Source organism: Oncorhynchus masou, chromosome 23, assembly GCF_036934945.1.
Source record: "Oncorhynchus masou masou isolate Uvic2021 chromosome 23, UVic_Omas_1.1, whole genome shotgun sequence".
Taxonomy (NCBI): Eukaryota; Metazoa; Chordata; class Actinopteri; order Salmoniformes; family Salmonidae; genus Oncorhynchus; species Oncorhynchus masou.
Window position 1 is genome coordinate 39486372 of NC_088234.1, and position 25010 is coordinate 39511381.

General features: G+C 44.6%; 1 protein-coding gene across 1 annotated transcript; it reads right to left on the reverse strand.

Moving 5' to 3' along the window:
* Positions 1–2193: 2193 nt before the first annotated feature.
* Positions 2194–15910, reverse strand: gdf10a (growth differentiation factor 10a). Its single transcript, XM_064930789.1, has 3 exons — positions 15646–15910; positions 3687–4798; positions 2194–2841 (listed from the first exon to the last, which is right to left on the reverse strand). Exons 1-3 carry the CDS (start codon positions 15908–15910, stop codon positions 2650–2652), a joined length of 1569 nt encoding a protein of 522 aa, XP_064786861.1. The 3' UTR covers positions 2194–2649.
* Positions 15911–25010: the final 9100 nt, after the last annotated feature.

Sequence of the window (25010 nt, forward strand, 5' to 3'; positions counted from 1 at the left end):
AGATCATACGTTCACCCACATCGCGTCTCACAAAGACACGGCGGTTTGGACCCAAAAATCTCCAATTTGGACACCAGACCAAAGGACAAATTGCCACCGGTCTAATGTCCATTGCTTGTGTTTCTTGGCCCAAGCAAGTCTCTTCTTCTTATTGGTGTCCTTTAGTAGTGGTTTCTTTGCAGCAATTCAACCATGAAGGCCTGATTCACACAGTCTCCTCTGAACAGTTGATGTTGAGATGTGTCTGTTACATGAACTCTGTGAAGCATTTATTTTGGCTGCAAGTTCTGAGACTGGTAACTCTAATGAACTTGTCCTCTGCAGCAAGAGGTAACTCTGGGTCTTCCATTCCTGTGGCGGTCCTCATGAGAGCCAGTTTCATCATAGCCTTGATGGTTTTTGCAACTGCAATTGAAGTAACTTTCAAAGTTCCTCGAAATGTTCCGTATTGATTGACCTTCACGTCTTAAAGTAATGATGGACTGTCATTTCTCTTTGCTTATTTGAGCTGTTCTTGCCATAATATGGACTTGGTCTTTTACCAAATAGGGCTATCTTCTGTATACCCCCTACCTTGTCACAACACAAACGCATTAAGGTGGGAAGAATTTCCACAAATTAAGAAGGCACACCTGTTAATTGAAAAGCATTCCAGGTGACTATCTCATGAAGCTGGTTGAGAGAATGCCAAGTGTGCAAAGCTGTCATCAAGGCAAAGGGTGGCTTTTGGAAGAATCTGAAATATAAAATATATTTTGATTTGTTTAACACTTTTTTGGTTACTACTTGATTCCATATGTGTTATTTTATAGTTGTGATGTCTTCACTATTATTCAACAATGTAGAAAATAGTAAAAATGGAAAAACCCTTGAACGAGTGGCTGTTCTAAAACTTTTGACCAGTAGTGTGTGTGTATATACATGTATATATGTAAAAGAATATTGAAAAATTGGCCCACGGCTGAATCTAGTTGATGATCCCTGCACTATTCTATGTTAATCTGCTATCCCACATAGTACAAAAGTTGACTTATGCTATTCTTTGCGAGAAATAAATATTCCAAACCTAGCCTGGGGCAGTTGTGGGATGCGGTAGATCCTAAAAAATAAACTTTTAATAGCAATGAGGATGTAATGCAAATAAGCATGTAATACTTTTATTATAAAGTTGCATTTTTTAATGGTGAAAATGATCTTCACCAAACTTGAAACTCACGTGTTGTATGTCAGTTAGGCTCTACACCCGGTGTGAAGCAGATTAATGTGCTTAATTTTAAGAAGTTACTTTAGTTGTGATACAAACCTTATCAAAACATACATGAGGTGTGAGACTATGATTTTTAAAAATCGCAAACCCCCCCCCGCAGTTTCTTGCCTTACTGCACACAGGCTGGGCATCATTCACAAGTGATAGGCTAATATTGTCACCCATTAGACTATTCTTGATTTGATCATGTCTTTACATATACTAATTAATATATGTGTGAAATTTGTTTTGATTTAGAATGGACCATTATCATGCACCTGTCTGGAAACAGGGGCAGGGAAAAAATATACATGTCATCTATGCACTTAAATAGAGAATTTAGGATGCTTTTCCTGTGTTTCATTTTCATACCAGCCAGGTAGGTTATACTCCTGATTTTCAATAACAATTTCATTGATGTCAGAGTGATAAGAGTGACAAGTTTGGTAGGATACTAGTTTGGTAGGATACTAGTTTGGTAGGATACTAGTTTGGTAGGCCTAATTACCGTGACAAAACGTGGAATTTGACTGCCGTCGTGACGTGCCGCCACGGTTGCGGTAAAATGGTCACCGTAACTTGCCCTAGGCAAGACTAAATATTTAAGTGCTGTTGAACGGGTTATGGTAGTAGGTGCTAGGCACACCGCTTTGTGTCAAGAACTGAAACGCTGCTGGGTTTTTCCACGCTCGACAGATTCCTGTCTGTATCAAGAATGATCCACCAGCCAACTTGACACAACTGTAGGAACCATTGGAGTCAACATGGGCCAGCATCCCTGTGGAACGCTTTTGACCCCTAGAGTCCATGCCACGGGGAATTGAGGCTGTTCTGATGGAAAAAGAGGAGGGGGTGAGCTACTCAGTATTAGGAAGGTGTTTTGTACACTCAGTGTATTTCTTTTTAGAAGTAACATGCCATATCTTCTTTCTGAAATGGGTATATTAAAGTAAGCATGATCAGTGCCTAAAAAACTAAAACTAAACACAGCGCCAGTCAAGCATCCCTGGTTTTGAACGTAACAATTTTAATTAAAGTTGTTTGGAGGGAGAGAGCTCTCTCAGTACCTGTAGTCCTTGAAGTGGTGATGCTGCTTTGACGAGGGTATGGTAGATGTGGAGAATATTGTGGTGGCGTGTGTCTACTGCTACTGGAGGACATGACTGGTGCTGCAATGACAGATAACGTGCTTCTTCAACGCTTCTTTGCGTTCACCTATCTCAGCGTCAAACGCCTGAGGGACACAAGGGACGAAGAGATGGACAGACACCTCGACTCATCCGTCCGTTTATGAATATATCTCGTGTCTTTTTTTCCTTCCCTTTTTTTTCTCCCTTTTTCCTTTTAAATTCCTGCCATTCCATCCTGTCTTGTCCAACATTGTTCCCCTCTGTCCTTTGGGTCTATCTGCAGGCACAGCTCTCCACGGACATGCTGGGGTAGACCTTGAGCACCAGGTTACCTCCCTCGTCCTGGTAGAGAACCACCAGAGGGCTCATCTTCTCTGGGACACAGCAGGGCTCTGGGACCCCTGGAACTATCCCAACCGCACGGACAATACTCTGGATGGTTGCATGGTTAGAGGGATGCAGCACCTGGGAGAGAGGGAAGCAACGGGGAGGGAATGGGAAAGGGCCGGTGAGGTAGAGAAAGAGACGGAGAGAGAGAGAGAGAGAGGTTACAGCATTGTAACTTCAAATCAAATCCAATTTTAGTGGTCACATGCGCCGAATACCAGAGCCTTAGACCTTACAGTGACATGCTTACTTACAAGCCCTTAACCAACAATGCAGTTTTAAGAAAAATAAGTCTTAAGAAAGTATTTACTCAAATAAACTGAAGTAAAAAATAAATAAGAACATTTAAAAAGAACAAATATTTAAAGAGCAACAATAAAATGATAGTATCGAGGCTATATACTGTACAGTCAATGTGCGGGGGGCACAGGTTAGTTAAGGCAATCGAGTTAATATGAACATGTAGGTAGAGGCAATGCCTGTAATAAAACGGGCAAATGCCTGTAATAATTCAACAGGAAAAATTACATTAAGGTTATTCTGTTTGTTTTTTTTAAAGAAGGAAGACTAGCCTTGATAAAAGCTATCTATGATTTAGGAGCACAATGGTTATTCATTTAATAAAGTGCAAGTAGGGAAAACATAACATATATGTAAGTGTGTCCGCCAGTAATGTATCTACTGATTTATACTATTTCATAAATGTTGTAGACATATCATCAGACTGGGAGCAATGGAGCAATTCCAAATTGAGAACCAGAAAAACATTCTCCGCAGTCATGTGTCCTCTCTGCCTTACATAAGCTCTGTTCTGTGCTCGAACATTGGCCATATGTATTGAATCTGTATCTCGCCTTTAGCTCAGAAGGCTACCAAAGACTGGATTTCACATGGGTTCAAATCCGGCTAGTCTGAGTCTTTACCTTGGGCATGGGGAATCCACAGGTTCCAGCGCAGTAAAAGGCATCGAAGGCTTCAGGCGCCAGGACCCACTCACTCCAGCCGATGTCGGCAAAGTCAACCCTGAGTGTCCTCCTAGAGCAGCTCCTAATCTGGGGCTCCGATCCCCACTGTCTCTTCTTCGCCTTGCGCATTGTCCACGCATCAAAACTCAGCATTGGTGACCTACTTCCTCCTGCCTTCCCTCTATCGTTTCTTTCATCACTCCTTCCCTCAATGTTGTCTTGCAACCTACTCCCTCCATCGCTGCTCTTCTTTGGGGTCCTCTCGTCCAAGCTCAGAACTGGCGATTGACTCCCTCCATCCCTCTCTCCATCTTTCACTTCTTCCTCTCCGTCCTGGCCGTTCCTCATCCTCTCCTTCCTCCCATGCTTGGGATTGATAGGTTTCAGGGTGTGATAGGCGGTTTCAAACAGGTCATCTTTCCTGGATCCGCTAGGCCTGTACTCCACCTCTGGTAGCTCGTTGTTTTGGATGGAGTCTGGATGGGATGGTACCCCCCTTCTCACACGACTCTTTGACCCCTGTTTAGGGGGAAGACGAGAAGGGTGAGAAGAATTTTCCTTCACCTCAGCCTCAGGGCCATACCTCTGTAAAGTCTGTGCCACACTGTTGGGCTCATCTAGTGCATGGTCATCAGCATACATCAACAAATAAGGTAGACTGGCCCCCGACAGTGTGTCCTCTGGCTGTCTGTGGTACTGCAGCCCAAAGTCCAGCTCCACCGACACAAAATGACTGCCCTTTTCCCTGGCCTCTTTTATCGCCACAGTCACGTCCTGCATCTGCCACAACCCTTTCTGGTTAGGGTGAAATGTCACGTTGCCTAGCAATGACACCTGCGACCCTGGATTGAACCCTGACCCAGAGGGGTTGGAGTGAAGGAAGAGGTGGATGTAGGGAGCAGGGTGGAGGTTTAGAGAGCGACAGGCCGGGATTTTGTAGCGTTTGCCCATCCAGGCCCTTGGCCGTGGGCACCGGTCGAACAAGAAGTGAAACGTGGCAGAGAGGATGAGCTCTGAGTCCTGGAGAGACGTCAGGTTCAGATGGTAAAACGTCCTCTGGTCAGACGAGTCTACAGGGGGAGAAATATGTTACTTCAGATAGTCTTTCACAGTGACCCAGGCCTTAACAACTAAAGAGCAGACAGAGGCACATTGATTCCCTAGGTGGGAAGAAACCTTGAGTGGAACCAGACTCTGGAGAGGGAACCCATCGTTCTCTGGCTGTTATAGGAGAGGGGAAGAGTTAGGGAGATGGGGAAGGAAAGAGAGAGGGTGAGGGGGATGGGGAGAGAGGAGAGGAGAAGAGAGGGGGAGTGAGTGAGGGAGGGAGATGGGTGCAGAGGAGTGGGGGGAGGGAGGCATGAATAACATATTCATGATGTACACTAGGCAAACAGCAGACGTATTGTCCATTGTATATGCGTCTGCGGATGTATGGAGTGACTTAAGAGATATACATTACTCTGTATCCAGCCTCAGGCATATGGAAACGCTTATTTCAGTTTCCTCCAAAGCTTCCCCTAAGCCACTAATACAGCCAACACTGTCTGCCACGCACCTAGACACTAACCTAATGTTTTTACAGATCTCCTGTTGTTGTCAAAACTCCCTTACATCTCTCTTTAGATGACATGGCTTCTGCAGTTTAAAAAAAACAAACATGTGTTATGATATCTGATAACCACTTAAAGGAGAGCTCCTCCTTAAATTGACATTTTTATATTATATGTAAACAGTTGAGTTATTTTAGTGCATTGCTGTGTTCTGCTCATCGAGGGGAACGTTTGTTTGTGCAAATGGTTTGGAGAGATTTTGAGAGATCGATCGACTTGGTTCTTGCAAGACTCAACTGCTGAATCATCAGGCAACCCAAGGAAGGGATGGGATAGGACGATTATAAACCCAACAAAAGAACAACCACAAGAATTAGGACAGAGGTAAACAAGCACAAAACCCCCTGGGGGAGACAGCGGAAGGATTTCTAAGGGATTTCTGGAGGATCGTTCAGGCCTGATAGGGAAACAAGCATTCAGATGAACAAAAGAATAAGCAGAAGAGCACTTGGAAAGGAGGCTGAAGCGGTGAAACATTCTGAACCTTGAGAAAGTATCTTAATCTAAGTGTAATGTGCTGTTTCATTATTCATCGAAGTGCAGAGAGAATTTATCTACCTCTCTACTGTCACTACCTACAACAGCCTTCACTCCCTCTGTGACTCGGTATGTAGTCCCCAGTGTCCCTCTCCCTCCCTCACCTGGAGCAGACACAGCCCTGAGCACGCCTCTCTCACACGCGACACCTGCAGTACCACAGCATCTTATAGAGGAGGAGATCAGCCTGGTGCGTCAGCATAGGGATGGGATCTGGGAGCTGCCGTGTGCAATGAACAATGTTGAGGACGACAGTTAGACTGGCAGGATGTTTCGGCTCTCAGGGTGGCAGTGTGCAGACGGAGAGAGGCGCACTATCCGGCACAGTCAACGCCAGCCACATACACAACCTGCAGAAAGAGCTATATGAACTAAGGCAGGAATTTCTTAGCCGCCACCATCCACTCTACAAAGGGTCCCACAAAAACCCTGGACCAGGCCAACAGCTGAATCAGAACCCACCAACGAACCCAACCAAGCCAACCAACCAATGCACCAACCCAGCTGACCCCCTCCATCCCCATCTCACGGCCTGTAATTACTCCTGCCATCCTCCATAGACCTGACGAGAAACCAGACATAATATTAATGATTGACTCAAATGGAACGATTAAATTAGAGAATACAACTTTCCCAAATAAAAAGGTGTCAAAGTGCCCAACAACAGAGAGAGCTTATGGAGCACTTGACTGTGGCCCAGCCTAGCTCTCCAAGTCAAAAAATCATTCACACAGGGACCAATGACCTGTGTGCCAAACAGCACAGGGTGCCCACATCACTAAGGGGAGTGATAGAGAGGGCCTCCACCATTTACCCGCTTGCAAAGACAGTAATATCTACCTTGCTCCAAAGGAGAGATTTATGACTGTCTTTATGACAATGTACACCTGTACAGAGGCAGTCCCCACCTTCGCCAGGCCATTAAAGGATGTTGCTCTGGGTGGCCAGTCCACCTCACCCCACAGGAGTAGCAGACCAGCCACCAACTCCCTGAGACAAATCAGACGCAAATCAGACAAACCTGTTAAGGCTCGGGACAATACTGCCCCCTTTGGATGAATTGCGTGTCCGTAGTAAACTGAAAAAAAATCTGTCCAAAATTGCTAATATATGCATATAATAATAATTATTGAATAAAAAACACTCTAAAGCTTCTAAAACCGTCTGAATTATGTCTGTATGTATAGCAGAACTCACAGGGCAGCCAATCTCCCAAACTATTTTTCTCATCAGGAAAGTTGGGCCAACTTTGACGTCATCGCCCCCACCCTTCCCAACCAGCTATGGATCTGGGATCAGTTTCTATGTCTTCCGGGAGATGTCTTCTATCAGTAGAGACTTTAATTGTGCAAATCCCGCGAGCTTTGACCCTTTGGCAGGCAAAATACTGGTTGTCGCGAGAAAATACATGCACTTTCAGGCGCGTGTTGCGCACAGAGCGCCCTTTGTTCCATCTTGCACGAGAAGAGTACAGTTTGTCCGGTGGATTTGAGAATTGTTTTGTACGTTAATAACATCCTAAAGCTTGATTCTGCACTTAGTTTGACCAGTGTAGTCGACATACAATATGTAATTTTGAAGTTTTGATGCGCAACCCCTCGAGACCAGAAGTAATTTTGGATGCATTTCAGCTGGAATTTGTCGCATTTGCTAACACAAAGACACACGACTTGAAACCAAACACTGTTTGGGTAAGTATGACTCCTTCCACTACATTCTGATCGAAGACCATCAAAGGTAAGGGAATATTTACGTTGTTATTTTGTGTTTCTGTTGACTCCAACATAGCGGAGAAATATTGCTTACATCTGAGCGCCGTCTCAGATTATTGAATAGCTAACGATTTCTGTAACGTTAAAAATGAATGTGACAAGGCGATTGCATTAAGAAGCAGTGTATCTTTCTAACTATATGTAGAACATGTATATTTAGTCAAAGTTTATGATGTGTATTGCTGTTATCTGGCGTTATCTGGCGGAGTTGTCTATAATTTCTCCGGACATTTTTTAGCATTTTCTGAACATGGCGTCAATGTAAACGGAGATTTATGGATATAAATAGCATATTATTGAAAAAAACATAAATGTACTGTGTCACATGTCCTATTACTGTCATCTGATGAAGATTTTCAAAAGGTTAGTGAATTATTTTTCTTTTAATCCTGCGTTTGTGATTGCATCTTTTGTTCAACAAAATGGCTACATATCGTCTGTGTCTTTGTGGTGGTTTGATATACATATGTGCTATGTTTTCGCGTAAAACATTTTAAAAATCTGACTCGCTGGGTAGATGAACAAGGTGTTTATCTTTCATTTGAGCTATTGGACTTGTTAATGTGTGGAGGTTAAATATTTCTAAGAATATTTTTGCATTCTGTGCGCCACGGTTTGAGTTGAGCGGGGGGTGTGGTTCCCCTTGGGGAACCTGTAGTGTGAACACGATATTATTAAGACCTGTGCCCGGTGCCTAACAGAGATCGGAGAAAAGCCAGCAACACTGCCCCCCCCCACACCACCCTCCACCACTTCTCTCCCGTGAACTGCGTGCCGGGACCAGGCCCGCCTCAGCACCGCTCTACCTGACCAGGTCCGTCACAGCACAGCTCAACCAGACCAGGTCCGTCGCAGCACAGCTCAACCAGACCAGGTCCATCGCAGCACAGCTCTACCTGACCAGGTCCGTCGCAGCACAGCTCAACCAGACGAGGTCCGTCGCAGAACAGCTCAACCAGACCAGGTCCGTCGCAGCACAGCTCAACCAGACCAGGTCCGACTCAGCACAGCTCAACCAGACCAGGTCCGTACCAGCACAGCTCAACCAGACCAGGTCCGTAGCAGCACAGCTCAACCAGACCAGGTCCGTCGCAGCACAGCTCAACCAGACCAGGTCCGTCGCAGCACAGCTCAACCAGACCAGGTCCGTAGCAGCACAGCTCAATCAGACCAGGTCCGTCGCAGCACAGCTCAACCAGACCAGGTCCGTAGCAGCACAGCTCAACCAGACCAGGTCCGTCACAGCACAGCTCAATCAGAACCGGCCCATCACAACTCTACTAGACCTGAACCATCGCAACACATCTCTACCAGACCTGGCTTACCAAAGCACAGCTCAACCAGACCTGGCTTATCAAAGCACAGCTCAACCAGACCTGGTTCGCTTCAGCACAGCTCTACCAGACCCGGCCCATCACAGCACAGCCAGCTCTACATAACCTGACCAATCACAGAACAGCTCTACCCGACCAGGCCCACCTCAACTCAGCCCAGCTCCACCCAGCACCGACCACTACCATAGGGTCTGGAAAAACACTGTTGAGGGTAGTGCACCACATGATGCAGTCCACACCATGTATCATTCACATCATCAGCCCTCATATGCTGAGAGTATGGAGCTTTGCCAGCCACACTGCCCTCCACACCACCCTCCTCAATTACCCCCACAACCTCCCTCCCAGACTAGTTTTGGTTACCCTCCCTACTCCCATGCCCAGGACAGGCCTGGGACACTCCTGCCCCCAATGGCAGCCCCAACCCTGCAACAGGAGGCACACCAAGGCCTCCTGTGCGCACACAGAATTGAGCACCAACAGCCACTCCTTTGGCCGGAGCTTCATCCAGGTAGACTGAGCTCTGCCAACACTGCTCTCCCAGTTTCCGCCCCAGCCACTGCATCCAGCGAATTAAGGGAGGTTTGTCAAATGCTCAGACTACTTTGCTCTCACGTGGTTGGCCCAGGACCTTGGCAAAGTCTCAACTTATTCAACAAACAGCTGCAGATGACCCTACGCCTGTTAGCTCTTATGGGAATGAGCTGAATATACCCATCTGACTTTAAATCTCGCAATGGGATTGGTCTAATGGACCTAAACATGCTAAGAAACATGGTTCAATGGTTCTGTATCTGATGAAGACTTCTAAGTAAATTATTCTAATATATTTTGATGTGACAGATTCTAGATAGGGAGAGGAGTGGCCATATATACTACAGGTCAAACGTTTTAGAACAGCTACTCATTCAAGGGATTTTCTATATTTTTACTATTTTCTACATTGTAGAATAATAGCGAAGACACCTCAACTATGAAATAACACATATGGAATCATGTAGTAACAAAAAAAAGTGTTAAACAAATCAAAATATATTTTATATTTGAGATTCTTCAAAAAGCCACCATTTGCCTTGATGTCAACTTTGCAACCTCTTGGCATTCTCTCAGCCAGCTTCATGAGGTAGTCACCTGGAATGCATTTCAATTAACATGTGTGCCTTCTTAAAAGTTGATTTGTGGAATTTCTATATTTCCTAATGCATTTGAGACAATCAGTTGTGTTGTGACAAGGTAGGGGGGGGGGGAATCAGAAGATAGCCCTATTTGGTAAAAGACTAAGTTCATATTATGGCAAGAACAGCTCAAATAAGCAAAGAGAAACGACAGTCCATCATTACTTTAAGACATTAATGTCACGATCGTCTGAATGAATAGAACAAGGCGCAGCGTACTTAGAGTTCCACATGTTTAATAAATATGTAACTCACCAAAAACAAACAGAAGAAAATGAAACGTGACGTTCTGGGCTGCTCACAGGCAGCTACACAAAAATAAGATCCCACAAACAACAGGTGGGAAAAGGGTGCCTAAATATGATCCCCAATCAGAGACAACGATAGACAGCTGCCTCTGATTGGGAACCATACCAGGCCAACAAAGAAATAGAAAACATAGATTGCCCACCCTAGTCACACCCTGACCTAACCAAAATAGAGAATTAAAAGGATGCCTAAGGTCAGGGCGTGACAGTACCCCCCCAAAAAGGTGCGGACCCCGTCCGCAAACCTGAACCTATAGGGGAGGGTCCGGGTGGGCATCTACCCTCGGTGGCGGCTCCGGTGAGGGACGCAGATCCTGCTCCGCTCGTAGCGCCGCCAACTGGTGCGGGGATCATCGCCGGAAGCTCCGGACTGTGAATCATCGCCGGAGGAATCGAACCGTGGATCATCGCTGGGGATTACGGACCATAGATCGTCGCAGACGGCTCCGGACAGTAGATAGTCGCAGACGACTCCGGACAGTAGATCGTCGCAGATGGCTCTGGACCGTGGATCGTCGCCGGAGGAAACGGGCCGTGGATTGTCGCCGGGGACTCCGGACTGTGGATTGTCGCCAGAGGCTCTGGACCGTGGATCGTCGACGGTGGCTCCGGGCCGTGGATCGTCGCCGGAGGCTCCGGACCGGGAACCGCCGCCGGAGGCTCTGGCCTGGGAACCGTCGCCGGAGGCTCCGGACTGCAGACCGTCGCAGGAGGCTCTGGTCTGCAGACCGTCGCGGGAGACCTGGTGCGTGGAGCTGGCACAGGACGTACCGGGCTGGGGAGACGCACAGGGAGCCTGGAGTGTGGGGCCGGCACAGGACGTACCGTGCTGTGGAGGCACACTGGAGGTCTGGTGCGTGGAGCTGGCACAGGATGTACCGGGCTGGGGAGACACACAGGAGGCCTGGTGCGTTGAGCTGGCACAGGACATACCGGGCTGAGGAGATGTACAGGAGGCCTGGAGCATGGAGCCTGCACAGGACGTACCGGGCTGTGGAGGCGCACTGGAGGTCTGGAGCTTAGAGCTGGCACAACGTGTCCTGGACAGATGACAACCTTCGCACGGCAAGTACAGGGAGCTGGCACAGGACGTACCGAACTGTGGAGGTGCACTGGAGACACGGTGCATAGAACCGGCGCACATTGTACCGGAACAATAACACGCTCCTCAAAGCGAGTGCGGAGAGCTGGCACAGGACGTGCAGGGCTGGGGAGGCGTACTGGAGACCTAGTGCGTTGGGCCGGCACAGTCTTCACCAGATGGCTAGCGGCATTAAACTGAGGACACGCTCCTTAGGGCGAATGTCATGCCTCATGCACCAACACACAACAGTTCTCTCATAACACTCTCCTCCAATTTCCCCATCAACTCACTGACTGTCTCTGATTCACTCCCTTCAGTCCCCTCCAAGTTCACCTTCCTCTCCCAGACTGGCTCTGGTTCAACCCTCGGCCCCGCCGACCACCCCGTGTGGACTGGCTCTGGTTCACACCTCGGCTCTGCCGACCAACCCGTGTGCCCCCCCAAAAATATTTTGGAGGCTGCCTCTCGGGCTTCCGTCTTGGCCGTGAACCCCGGTGTCGTCGTTGTTGCTTCTTCGCTGCCCCCGCCAGCTTCCATGGCAGGCTTCTGTCTCCTGACATGATTTTGTCCCACGTCCAGGATGTCCTCCACTCCTGGCTTTCCTCCCAGGCCCAGGATCCCTGATCCTCCTGGGCACGCCGCTTGGTCCGTGGGATCTTCTGTCACGATCGTCTGAATGAATGGACCAAGGCGCAGCGTACTCAGAGTTCCACATGTTTAATAAATATGCAACTCACCAAAAACAAACATAAGAAAACGAAACGTGACGTTCTGGGCTGCTCACAGGCAGCTACACAAAGTCAAGATCCCACAAACAACAGGTGGGAAAAGGCCCCCTAAATATGATCCCCAATCAGAGACAACGATAGACAGCTGCCTCTGATTGGGAACCATACCAGGCCAACAAAGAAATAGAAAACATCGATTGCCCACCCTAGTCACACCCTGACCTAACCAAAATAGAGAATTAAAATGATCTCTAAGGTCAAGGCATGACAATTAAGGTCAGTCAATACGGAAAATTTGCAGTCGCAAAAATCATCAAGCACTATGATGAAACTGGCTCTCATGAGGACCGCCACAGGAAAGGAAGACCCAGAGTTACCTCTGCTGCAGAGGACAAGTTCATTAGAGTTACCAGCCTCAGAAAATGCAGCACAAATAGATGCTTCATAGAATTCAAGTAACAGACACATCTCAACATCAACTATTCAGAGGAGACTGTGTGAATCAGGCCTTCATGGTCGAATTGCTGCAAAGAAACCACTACTAATAAGAAGAGACTTGCTTGGGCCAAGAAACGCAAGCAATGGACATCAAACCGGTGCAATTTGTCCTTTGGTCTGAAGTCCAAATTGGATATTTGGCTCCAACCAGCGTGTCTTTGAGAGACGCAGTGCGGGTGAACAGATGATCTACGCATGTGTTTTCCCACCGTAAACTATGGAGACTCCTCCATACTTTACGGTGGGAAATTCAAATGCTTAGATAATCTGAGGTTTTATGGTGTGGGGCTGCTTTGCTGCTGACACTGTCTGTGATTTATTTAGAATTCAAGGCACACTTAACCAGCATGGCTACCACAGCATTCTGCAGCGATACACCATCCCATCTGGTTTGTGCTTAGTGGGACTATTATTTGTTTTTCAACAGAACAATGACACAACACACCTCCAGGCTGTGTAAGGGCTATTTGACCAAGAAGGAGAGTACATCAGATGACCTGGTGTCCACAATCCCCCAACCTTACAAAACAGAAAAATACTAATCCTTGTTTAATTAATTAAGAAGAGACATTGTAAAACGTTTTTGGCTCTAGAACATTTATCCTCTATATTTATTCCTCTGGCAGATAAACACGCCCCTTTTAAACAATTCAGAGTCAAAGATAGATCTAACCCTTGATTTTCTTTCGGAGCTATCATAGCCCATTCAGATGAGAAATCAGACCTGGGCCAAAGCAAGGAAAACTGTGTTGTGGACTGGTAAACTTTCAGACAATGGAGAAACAGACGTAGTATCTCGATTAAAAAAGCTAAACCGAGCCATTTTTTAAGCTTTATCTATGGCTCTGCTGGTGATCTTTCAACATTTTGGAAAACAGTATATGCACTGAAGCGTACAAATTCCTCTTCTTCCCTGCCTAAGCAAGTTCTGCCTGAGTCTGGCTTCATAACTGAGAAGAGTGGAATAAGTGATGCTTTTAATCACAATTTTATCTCTGCAGGCTTTTTATTTGAGATAAACAGTGGTTTAATTGACCCTTTTCATTCAATAGACTGCTTCTCCCTCTGCCCGCCTATGGCTGACTCAACGTCTAACCTGTCAACTTCTAGTGAATCTTTTTTTTCAATTCAACAATTGACTATCTGTGATGTGCTAGATGCCTTGCTTAAGATTGATGTCAAAAAAACTCCACTGGGGAGGACATGCTTGATCCATTTTTACTGCTGCTCTCTGCCCCCCTGATTGCTGAATAGTTAACCAATATTTTTAACCTGACGATTATATCTGGTACCATCCCCAAGGTTCGGAATGTGGCCCATGTACTCCCCTTTCACAAAGGTGGTGACCCTTGCGACCTAAATCATTTCCCCCTCTATTTCTAAACTTTTTTTGCCTAGCTAAAATATTAGAAACCTTGATTAATTCTCAGCTAAGATATTTCTTATCTTTGATCAGTCAGGTTTTAGAACAGGTCATAGCACTCTCTCGGCCACATTCCTAGTTATGAATGATGTGGTTACCTGTATGGATAAAAGACAACATTGATCTTCCTTGACCTGTCAAAGGCTTTCGATACAGTTTTATCACTTACTGCTAATTCAGAGGCTTTCCTCAGTTGGCCGAGACCAGGCTGCATGTAGCTGGTTTAACAATGACTTGACAGATAGAACTCAATGTGTATCTACTGATGGTGTTAAATCAGGTTTCCTGGATATTACGAAAGGTGTCGCACATGGGTTGATTCTGGGTCCTGTACTTATTACTGTTTACATTAACAAAAAAATGTAACCTGCATGCTGTATGCTGATGATACTGCTGTATATGCTATTACCCCCACAGTTGACCAGTTTAATCTTCATTTTACTATAGAAAATTTTTATCGATCTAAAATTTGTATTGAATGCAGGTAAAACTAAGTATATGTTGTTTTCCAGAGAGCATAAAAATAACTGATTTAAGCATACGTCCATAATGCTTAGAAATATCTGGGCATCTGGACAGCTGTCTTTTAAAAAGCATATTGATGCGTATTTTCTGTAATTTATTTAATTCAGGGATCCTCTGTAAAAGAGACCTTGGTCTCAGTATGACTCCCTGATAAAATACAGGTTAAATAAATTAAACAAAATGTTAAGTTAATGTGGGCCTGTTTTGTTCATAAAAAAACACCACAGGAAAATGGCATCAATGCATGCTAAGCCTTCATACTCCAGCCCAGGATTCAGTGGCCCCTTTAAGGGAAAATAGATATGGTGCATTATTGGTGTCCGCCTGTCTCCTAGTTACCGCATTGTTGTCGTGGCCAGCGCAGCAGCTGGGCTCCACTTGGGGGCGAATTCTACACACATTCTTGCTCGTCTGCGGCTGGAGCTGTGGCAGGATCACACTACAGCTGAAGCGACTCATACAGATCTGCCCAAGTGCGTCATAAAAAGCACTGTGGCATTCTCAGAAGGTTCCAAAACAATCCTACCTATTTGGGGTGTCTGACCACATGCTTCGGCTTTTTTCAGCCCCCTGTTGGCTATTTCAATTAATTAGGTTGCCTACTAGAAGGGAGTTGGGGGAGGGGAGGGGGGGGGGCAGTACATCATTGATATTATTGAAAAACTAAAAGACATTTCGGTTGTTATATAATATAACCATAAATTCATCATAACTTTGTGAGTGAAGGCACCGCCTATGCACGTTGCATTTCTCTCCATGCCTATCTCATCAGCGCCTTTCCCTCTGAGGACAGACATACTCCACAATGTATGTGCATCTCAAGAATTTAGGTCGCATATCAGAGTTGAGGATATTACTAATTGATCAACATTAATTTTCCTGTCCAGCATCATAGACAGCCATACCACAGTCACACTCACCTTGGCTGGCTCTGAAACTCCTGACAGTGTTTCCCTCTCTGAGTCGTTTCAGATCTCTGTTGTATTTCTCATACAGCCTGTACATGTGCTGTGAGACCACATCCTGATTAGCTCTGTCTCGGTCAAACGGAGAATCGGTTCCATCGCTGCCCTGTCCCTGCAAGCCCCATGGGGTTCGGCTCAATGTCCGACCCTCCAAAGTTCCAAGACAACAACCTAGCATTAGAAAAAGCATGTGCGCGGTAAACTCGAACCAGACTGCCATTTCAGAACCAAACACAAAATCCTTTTACTTCAAAGGAGAAAACGCACATCCGAGGAATGACTTGTAATGATGGTGTCTGTAATAAAGGCGTCCGCTTTTACTCCTCTTTTATGCCGTGTGGATGCTGGAGGTTAGTTTACTCTCCTCAGAGCTACTTTAACACTTGTTTCTCCTTCACAGCCAGAGGTTAGAGGGGTAACACTGGAGTAGTGAAAGGTGCTGACGTCCACTTCTGCAGCCAATGAGAGAACTCACACACTACAGTTCCAGTTCGTTATTCCCGTCTCGCTCTCTCTCACACACGCGCGCTCGCGCAAGCACGCACACACACACACACACACACGCACGCACGCACGCACGCACGCACACACACACACACACACACACACACACACACACACACACACACACACACACACACACACACACACACACACACACACACACTGTTCCATCTTGAAGCAAATATTTAAAACCCACAAAAATGTAACAATCCAAATATGTTATTAATAAAATTGGACGATGATGACGATTGATATGCTGTTGGTGTTTTATTGATATTTGTTAAATGTGTCATAACAAGTATTGTTGAGTTATGTCGTCAACATTTCTGTTTCAAATAGCATCACAACACTGTCTGCAATAACTGCTTTTGATAGCAACTCAGTCACAAATGATTAGTGAACTACACCTACAATAACAGTCGGGGTATTAACCAACCAGGGCTTATTATGAATAGTGTTATTGTGTCTTTGTGTGTGTGTGTGTGTGTGTGTTTGTGTGTGTCTGAGAGAAAGAGAGCATAATGAGTGTGTTATTGAGAAGTGGAGTGTTACAGAGAGACTGTGAGAAGAGAGGAGGGAACTCAGATTTTATAAATGGGATTCAGAAAATGACTCTACCAATGGTCTTGCCACCTCGGGTGTTATTGTGTGTGTATGTGTGTGTATGTCTGTCTCTGTGTGTGTCTGTCTGCAGCTCCATGCCAACAATGCTAGTTCTGTGAGACCGGCGGTATCCAGCAGAGAGGCTGTAACTAGCCCGGCCTCTCAGGTCACCCTCTGTCACTACACACACAACCAAACCCACACCCACACACACATTTTTTTACTATCTTTGTGTGGACCAAACAATTGATTCACATTCAAAGTCCCATTTTCCCTAACCTCTAATTCTAAACCGAACCCTTAATCTTAACCTTAACCAGTAAACCCAAAACCATAACCCTAAACTTAATTCCTAACCCTAAACCTAACCCATAACCCTAATTGTAACCCTAACACACAACATACATTCCCCCCACTCCAGGACTTCAGACCTATATCATATCTTTTTCAGTCTTTCCCAAATTTCCACACAGACCCGCCCCACCCACCCACCCCCACCACACACACACACACACACACACACACACACACACACACACACACACACACACACACACACACACACACACACACACACACACACACACACACACACACACACACACACACACACACACACTTGCCTAGTGGCAAACAGTTCAGCAGAAACTTTGTTATGATTTACACACATGCAATTTTACATCATTTAGGAGACATAATCATAATTATTTTTTATTACTATACAAATGACCAAAATGTGTGGCTACTCTGACACTGTCAACCAGATAAATCAAACGACTTGGGCCCGGTTTCATAAAAGCATCATAGGCTAAGATCATTGTTAAAAAAAATAGGATCCTATGGTTCTAAGATGAACTTAGCCATAAGATGCTTTTGGAAAGGGCTTTGGAGAGACATACAGATTGTGCAATATTAGGAGGGAATATATAAATATTATAAGCTACAGTAGGCTACTAAATCAATTTTTCAGTGGCACTGACTAACCCAATGATGAAAGATAGACAGCATGATTGTGTAGCCTGGGCTCACCGTACAGGTGATGGTCTCGAGATAAGTCTGAGCTACTTTGAAAAACAGTGCTGTTTGTCCGAGTTCTGGAGAAAAGAAATGGTAACTTCTACTGCAGTGGAGGATACTGAAGGGAGGACGGCTCATAATAATGGCTGGAACGGAGCAAATGGAATGGCATCAAACACCATGGAAACCATGTGTTTGATGTTGTTAATCCCTTTCCACCTATTCTGCTCCGGCCAATGCCATGTGTCTGGCCTCCCCAATCAAGAAGCCAGCCTCGACTAACAAATTAGTCTTCTCTTTTCAGCAGTAGGCATTTGCAGAAGGCACAGCCATTTTGAGCATACCCATGAGTTTACCAGTCAAATGACCAGGGTGAAGTTCCAAAACCCTTCCCAGCTAGCACATTTGGTACCTTGGAAGTTGTAGGAATGTAAGCTTTTGGTTCCCCATGTGTTTTCTGACCGTTAAAATGAAACGTTTTTTTAAATGTTTTGCGAATGGAAGTAAAAATTTCACCTGTTTTGGGAATGTACATTTGTCGGTTGCAGTGAGGTTCTGAGTACTTTTTTTGATAGTTCTGTGAAAGTTCTCCTGGGTGGTTTTATTAACATTCTAATAACAGAAATCATAGGTTATTTAAAATCAAATCAAACTTTATTTGCCACATGCGCCAAATACAACAAGCGTAGACTTTATCGTGAAATGCCTACTTACAAGCTCTTAACCAACAGTGCAGTTCAAGAAGAAGAAAATATTTACCAATAGGGAGAAAAAAAGTAATACTAGAAAGTAACACAATAAGAATGACAATAACGAGGCTATATAGAGGAGGCACCATTACCGAGTCAGTGTGCAGGGGTACAGGCCAGTTGAGACAATTTTATGGGATTTCTTCTGACTCCGCCTATTATATAGGACCTGGAAGGCAGCAAGCTCGGCCCCAGTGATGTACTGGGCCGTTCGCAACTACCCTCTGTAGCACCTTATGGTCAGATGCGGAGCAGTTGCCACACCAGGCGGTGATGCAACCGGTCAGGATTCTCTCGATGGTGCAGCTGTAGAACCTTTTGAGGATCTGGGGACCCATGCCAAATGTTCAGTCTCCTGAGGGGGAAAAGGTTTTGTTGTGCCGACTGTCTTGGTATGTTTGGGCCATGATAGTTCGTTGGTGATGTGCACACCAAGGTACTTGAAACTCTCGACCCGCTCCACTACAGCCCCGTCGATGTTAATCAAGCCAAAGCAAATTCCTTTCCAAGTGTCCTATCTGTGCTTGGAGTTTAAAACAGTTAACCTAAGCTAGCAGTGTTATTAAAGGTCTTATTAAAACACGTTCTCAGAACATTACTCTGACGCTTGTCGGATGTGGCAGTGCTTGAAAACTATTACAGACTACAAAGGGAAACCCAGACGCCACCTGAGTGACGCGAGCCCACCAGACGAGCTAAATGCCTTTTATGATCACTTCGAGGCATGCAACACTGAGGCATGCTAGAGCACCAGCTGTTCTGGATGACTGTGTGATAACGCTCTTGGTGGCGGATGTGAACAAAACCTTTAAACATGTCAACATTCACAAAGCCACTGGGCCAGACAGATTACCAGGACGTGTACTCAAAGCATGCGCGGACCAACTGTCAAGTGTCTCCACTGACATTTTCAAACTCTCCCTGACCGAGTCTGTAATACCTACATGTTTCAAGCAGACCACCATTGTCCCTGTGCCCAAGGAAGCGAAGGTAACCTGCCTAAATGATTACCGCCCCGTGGGACTCAAGTCGGTAGCCATGAAGTGCTTTGAAAGGCTGGTCATGGCTCACATCAACAGCATCCTCCCGGACACCTTAGACCCACTCCAATTCACATACCGCCCCAACAGATCCACAGATGACGTGATCTCAATCGCAATCCACACTGTCCTTTCTCACCTGGACAAAAGGAACACCTATAGGAGAATGATTTTCATTTAATCCTCAGGTACCCTAAAATGGAATTAAACTATAATATTTTACACAGAAAGAATTATGTTCAATAGGAAAGCGATATTAGCAGGTGCACGTGCGCATAGAATGATTTCCAGTCCCAGTACTAAAACTCATTATTCTTCCTCGTTTTGGAAGAAACAAGCCTGAAACCTTGAACAAAGACTGTTGATATCTAGTGGAAGCCATAGGAATTGCAATCTGGGAGTTGGATTTGGATATGGAAATTCAGAAAAAAGGACCCTAGCCTGAAGAAAATGTATCCTCTACAGGATCGATGTCCCCCCCGTTGAGCTAACGTAGGCTTATGTGATTAAAAACATTTTCCCAGGACATTGTCATATCTGATATGGGCAGAAAGCTTAAATGCATGTTAATCTAACTGCACTGTCCAATTTGCAGTAGCTATTACAGTGAATTAATACCATGCTATTGTTTGAGGAGAGTGTACAATTATGAACTTAAAAATGTATTAATAAACCAATTAGGCACATTTTGGCTGTCTTAATACAACATTTTGAACAGATACACAATGGTTCATTGGATCAGTCTAAAACTATGCACATACACTGCTTCCATCTAGTGGCCAAAATCTAAATTGTGCCTGGGCTGGAATAATACATAATGGTCTTGCTCTTGCATTTCAAAGATGAAGGTACAAAAAACTGTTTTTTCTTTGTATTTTTTAATTATTTAAATTATTTTACCAGATCTAATGTGTTATATTCTCCTACATTAATTTCACATTTCCACAAACTTCAAAGTGTTTCCTTTCAAATGGTATCCTTGAATCAGGTCCTGAGCTATAAGCAGTTAGATTTGGGCATAACATTTTAGGAGAAAAATGGTCCGATTGTGACATGAGTGAGATTCAAACCTATGATCTTCTGCTTCCTATCCATGGAATTAGTCCACTGTGCCACCTAGATGGCGCTAGTGTGCTATGTTTTTTAAAAACTCATACAAAGCTTTTTGTTAGTTTATTCATAGTTAACTCATACAAAGATTTTTGTTTAGTACATTTTGTTAGTTTATTCAGTCATTTCAAAGGAAACTAGCACTCATTAAGATCAGGTGTGGCCAATTAGTGGGCGTGGCCAACACACCTGAACAGATGTAAAAAGATAGAGAATGGAGAGTTTTGTTGAGGCTGAGAATGGAATGTACTGTATATGCTTTTAAATATTCTTAGGATGCTCTTTTAACATTACTAATGTTTTCTTGTAGTTTTTATGGAACGTTCTCTGAAAGTTCTAAGAACATGACTTTAAAAAGAACCATGAGGAAGTAGAAAACGTTATGCTGAAGTACAGAAATTCCAACAGAAGAAGCTTGTTTCCTAATGTTCTCTAAATGTTCTGAGAACATGACTTTAAATAGAACCATGAGTAAACCAGTAGGAAGTGTTATGGGAAGGCTGTCTGCGAAATAACCATAGGACAACCACGCTCTCACCAAGCTCTAAGAAACATATGGTTCTCAGAACGTTATGTGCTAGCTGGGTTCTATAGACTTTATTTCTATGGCCTCAATGTAACATGCTGTTTGATATTTGGTGCGTGTGCTGCCCAAATTCAGTCAGTGTTCAGACAGGCGTATTTATATAATTTTGGAAACATTATTTCAATTTATCAGGGAATGCTGCAGCCCCTTCAGCACCCCTACTTCCCTTGGCTATGCTCCTGGACCATAGCCTAGAGAACAGCTGCTGAATCCAGGTGGATAGCCAAACTCAAGACCGCTCGATTTGTCTTGAATGGTAAAAGAAAAACCTATTCTGGAATTTGTTTGAGAATCATAACTTTCAACTACATTTTAAAACAGTAAGAAATGACAACTTTATTATGATAGCCATATAAAGTTGTTATAATGGCATTTTGAAACATTATACTGTGAAAATCCCAGCTCTCCTCACCTGCTCCTCTCCTCCTCTTCCTCTTCATGATTTACTCAACTCTCTCTAGTGTTTCCTATCAGGATGTAGATCATCTTCTCTCAAAGGCTTAGGCCACTGCTCTAACATCAAACACCATTACACTAAGCTTAGAGTGTACATCAGTCTAGAGATAGATAGAGATGTAGAGAGAGACAGAGAGCAGAGAGAGAGTGTGGAAGACAGAGCATGTGGGAGAGAGAGGATTATTAGGTGTGGGAAACCAGGTTATAGGGGTGAGAGAGAGAGTGTGGAGGACAGAGAGAGTGTGAGAGAGAGAGGTTTAGAGGTATGAGAAGCCAGTTTATTGGGGTTGGGGTGAATACTCTCGGGAGTTAAAGTCCTGATGGAGGACTGAGTGTAAGCAGTCCTCCAGTAAGTAGGACGCAAAAGGATTCATGTGGGCCATTATCTACCATAATACTCCCTGACTCTGTCACCAGGACAAAACGGGAGTATCAGTATAACGGGTCCTCTCTGATGATCCTGGAACAAACTAACCAGAGCCCTGTTCAAATGCATCCTTCTCTACTGCCTTCCTTGAAGTAATCATTGATCCAAAATGACTGGGTTGTCGTAAACAGGCTCTCCATTGCACTGTTTTCACCAGTTATGTCATGTCAGATCAGTGACCACTTCAAATATGGGAGGAAAGCAGGATGAATTCCAGGAGTATTCAAACAGGGCTCAAATAATCAGCCAACTGACTGACCGATAGAAATATCGTGTGTGTACTGTATATACCCAGCAAACCAACATTGGTTCTGTAAAAGTTCCTAGAACCTTCTTTACGTTGAGGCAAATGTTCTCATACGGTTGCAGGAACAGTCTGGTGGGGATAAACTGTCTAGTTGTGTAAATGATTATGCAATGTTACTTTTAGGGTGCAAAAAACATTCACCTGATGTCACAAGAATGTTCCCAGAACACATTTTCTTCAAAAGTTTAAACATTTGTTTTGGTTGTGGGAACATTGTAGGGACATTACAAGAGATGAATTCAGTTATGGGTTGTCTGGGATGTTGCAAGAATCTTCTTGTGATTCACATATTGTACTTATTAAGAAGTTGCACAGAACATTCCCACAATGTTGCACGATGCTCCACAAGTTTCATTTGAACGTGCATCTGTTGTCCTGATCTTGTCCACATTCTGATTGTGCCCACATTTGTCAACAGGTGTAGACAATCAAAACACACGGTGTTCCTGCCCTCCCCCCCCAAAAAAACCCCAGCCAGTTGAGGTAGTAATTGTGGACAACAGAATTACGATCATGGTCTTCATTAGAAACCAAGTGCCTACTGGCACTGGGGCCGGACGCCACAGTCCAATCGAAATTGGATTACTCATATAGAAATACAGATAATTATGAAGAGATACCATCCCAAATACTATAAAAGGTATTCACCCCTTTCCCATGGCCAATGCCAATATTTGAAGAAAAAAAATGTGCAGAAAAGATAAGGACTGTAATAGCAGGAGTGGAAACGGGAGGTATTGGGGTGACCATCTCACCACTCGCCCACCGTTCGTTCTTGACAGTGCTGTGGCAATACTGAGGGAATGCTGCTGAGCACTTGAACAACTTTTTGGGGGAATATGAATAGTCTAATTCAGTTGCTATATCAGACATGAAACTAATAGAGCGGTATGATACAGTGACTTGCACACGGAAATGTTATAGAGGTCCACTCTGGCTAGATCTAAAGGTACAGGTGGAACATTTGGCCTTCACATTATACCTGGCCATACACTGGTCATGCATTGTGGTCTTCTGCTGCAACTCCATCATAGTCCCTCCCATGCAACTCCAATACATTTGTAGTTCAGTTTAGATTCTGTAATGCTAGTGTATCAGTCTATCAACCCTCGATGAGTGAAAGAGTAATCCCTAATCAATGACCTGGAGGAAACTAAACCACGGTCGTTCTCCCAGCATGCCACATTTTTCCCCTTTGGTACAGTTCAGGCTAAACTAAATAAGAATTGGACTATTTAACCCTTGTGTAGTCTTAACATTCTGTATACTCCCCTTGTCCTAAGGGTCAAAAATGACCCGCCTTCAATAAACCCCGAAAATAAAGCAGCTTAATTGAATTTTAAACCCCAAATCTATTTTGCATGAAGAAACAACATGTCATTCATCACAAATGTTGTGCATATCTGGGTTTTCCCTTCTCACAATGCAGAAAGACATTTAATGCACTTAATCAGTGGACACCATTCGTTTTTATTAGAGCACACCTGTCAGAATTGTTTTCTTTACTAAAGTGCTCATCCACTGTTACCTCTACAACCCGGGGCCTGAAGTATGCTAGACGCTCCACCCACTTCTCCCAGACCTCTCTTATGGCCGCCAGTTTGTCTCTCACACATCTTGCAGGTCTTGACTCACGGTTATCAAATCGTAGCGTTCTTGAGAAAGTGTGAAAGACTTTCAGTGGCATCGTGGCACGGAACATCACCTCTGCATCCAAAAGACTACATGTAGCCTCGCCTCGGGACCTATACACACCCGCTAAGATTAGCAGCCCTACCTGTATGTAGGCACGCAGGTCAATCTCATCCATCCTTTTCCAGTTGTCTCCATATTTAAGGAAACCCTCCAAATTTGACATCTCCTGGTTGATTTTTTTCGATGGCTAGTGTGATGAACATGTTGAATGTTGAGGCGATGTCCTGGGCATGGGCAACTGCATGTCTTTTGGGCCCTATGGTCATCCTTATGACATTTTGTGCTGCCATCCTGCCCTGGTTGTCATATGGTGACAAGGACCATGTTATTTATGTTATTTGACAAAAATGTCTTTCTTTCAGCATGGGGGATTTCTTCTTCATCTGAAGATGATGCACGGGGCTCTGGGTTGTATTCTTCCAAAATCTTCTTCAGATACCTCCTCCTCTTCTAAATCATTGTTCTCTTGTTCCTCCTGGACATCCTCCTGGACATCTGACAAAATCGAATCACTCATGGCTTCAGCAAAGAGAACTGGGAGTACTGTCATCTGCAGCACATTTATAGCCTCTGACAACATTCCCCATTAGTAAGCAATGCTTTCAAGAAATGTTTCTTTGTCTGAAATGTTGTTTATTTTGTCTGATGGACAAGAAAGTTTGAGTTTTGTCTTGAGTTTAATCAGTAGCACACATAATCTCAATTTCTCATTGTGTGTGTGTGTGTGTTTTGTGGTGTGTAAATGATTTTATAACTTCCGAGTCAAAAATGACCCTAAGACAATCTTTGGGCCCTCGTCGTGTACAGCTTTCACGGAAATATGAAC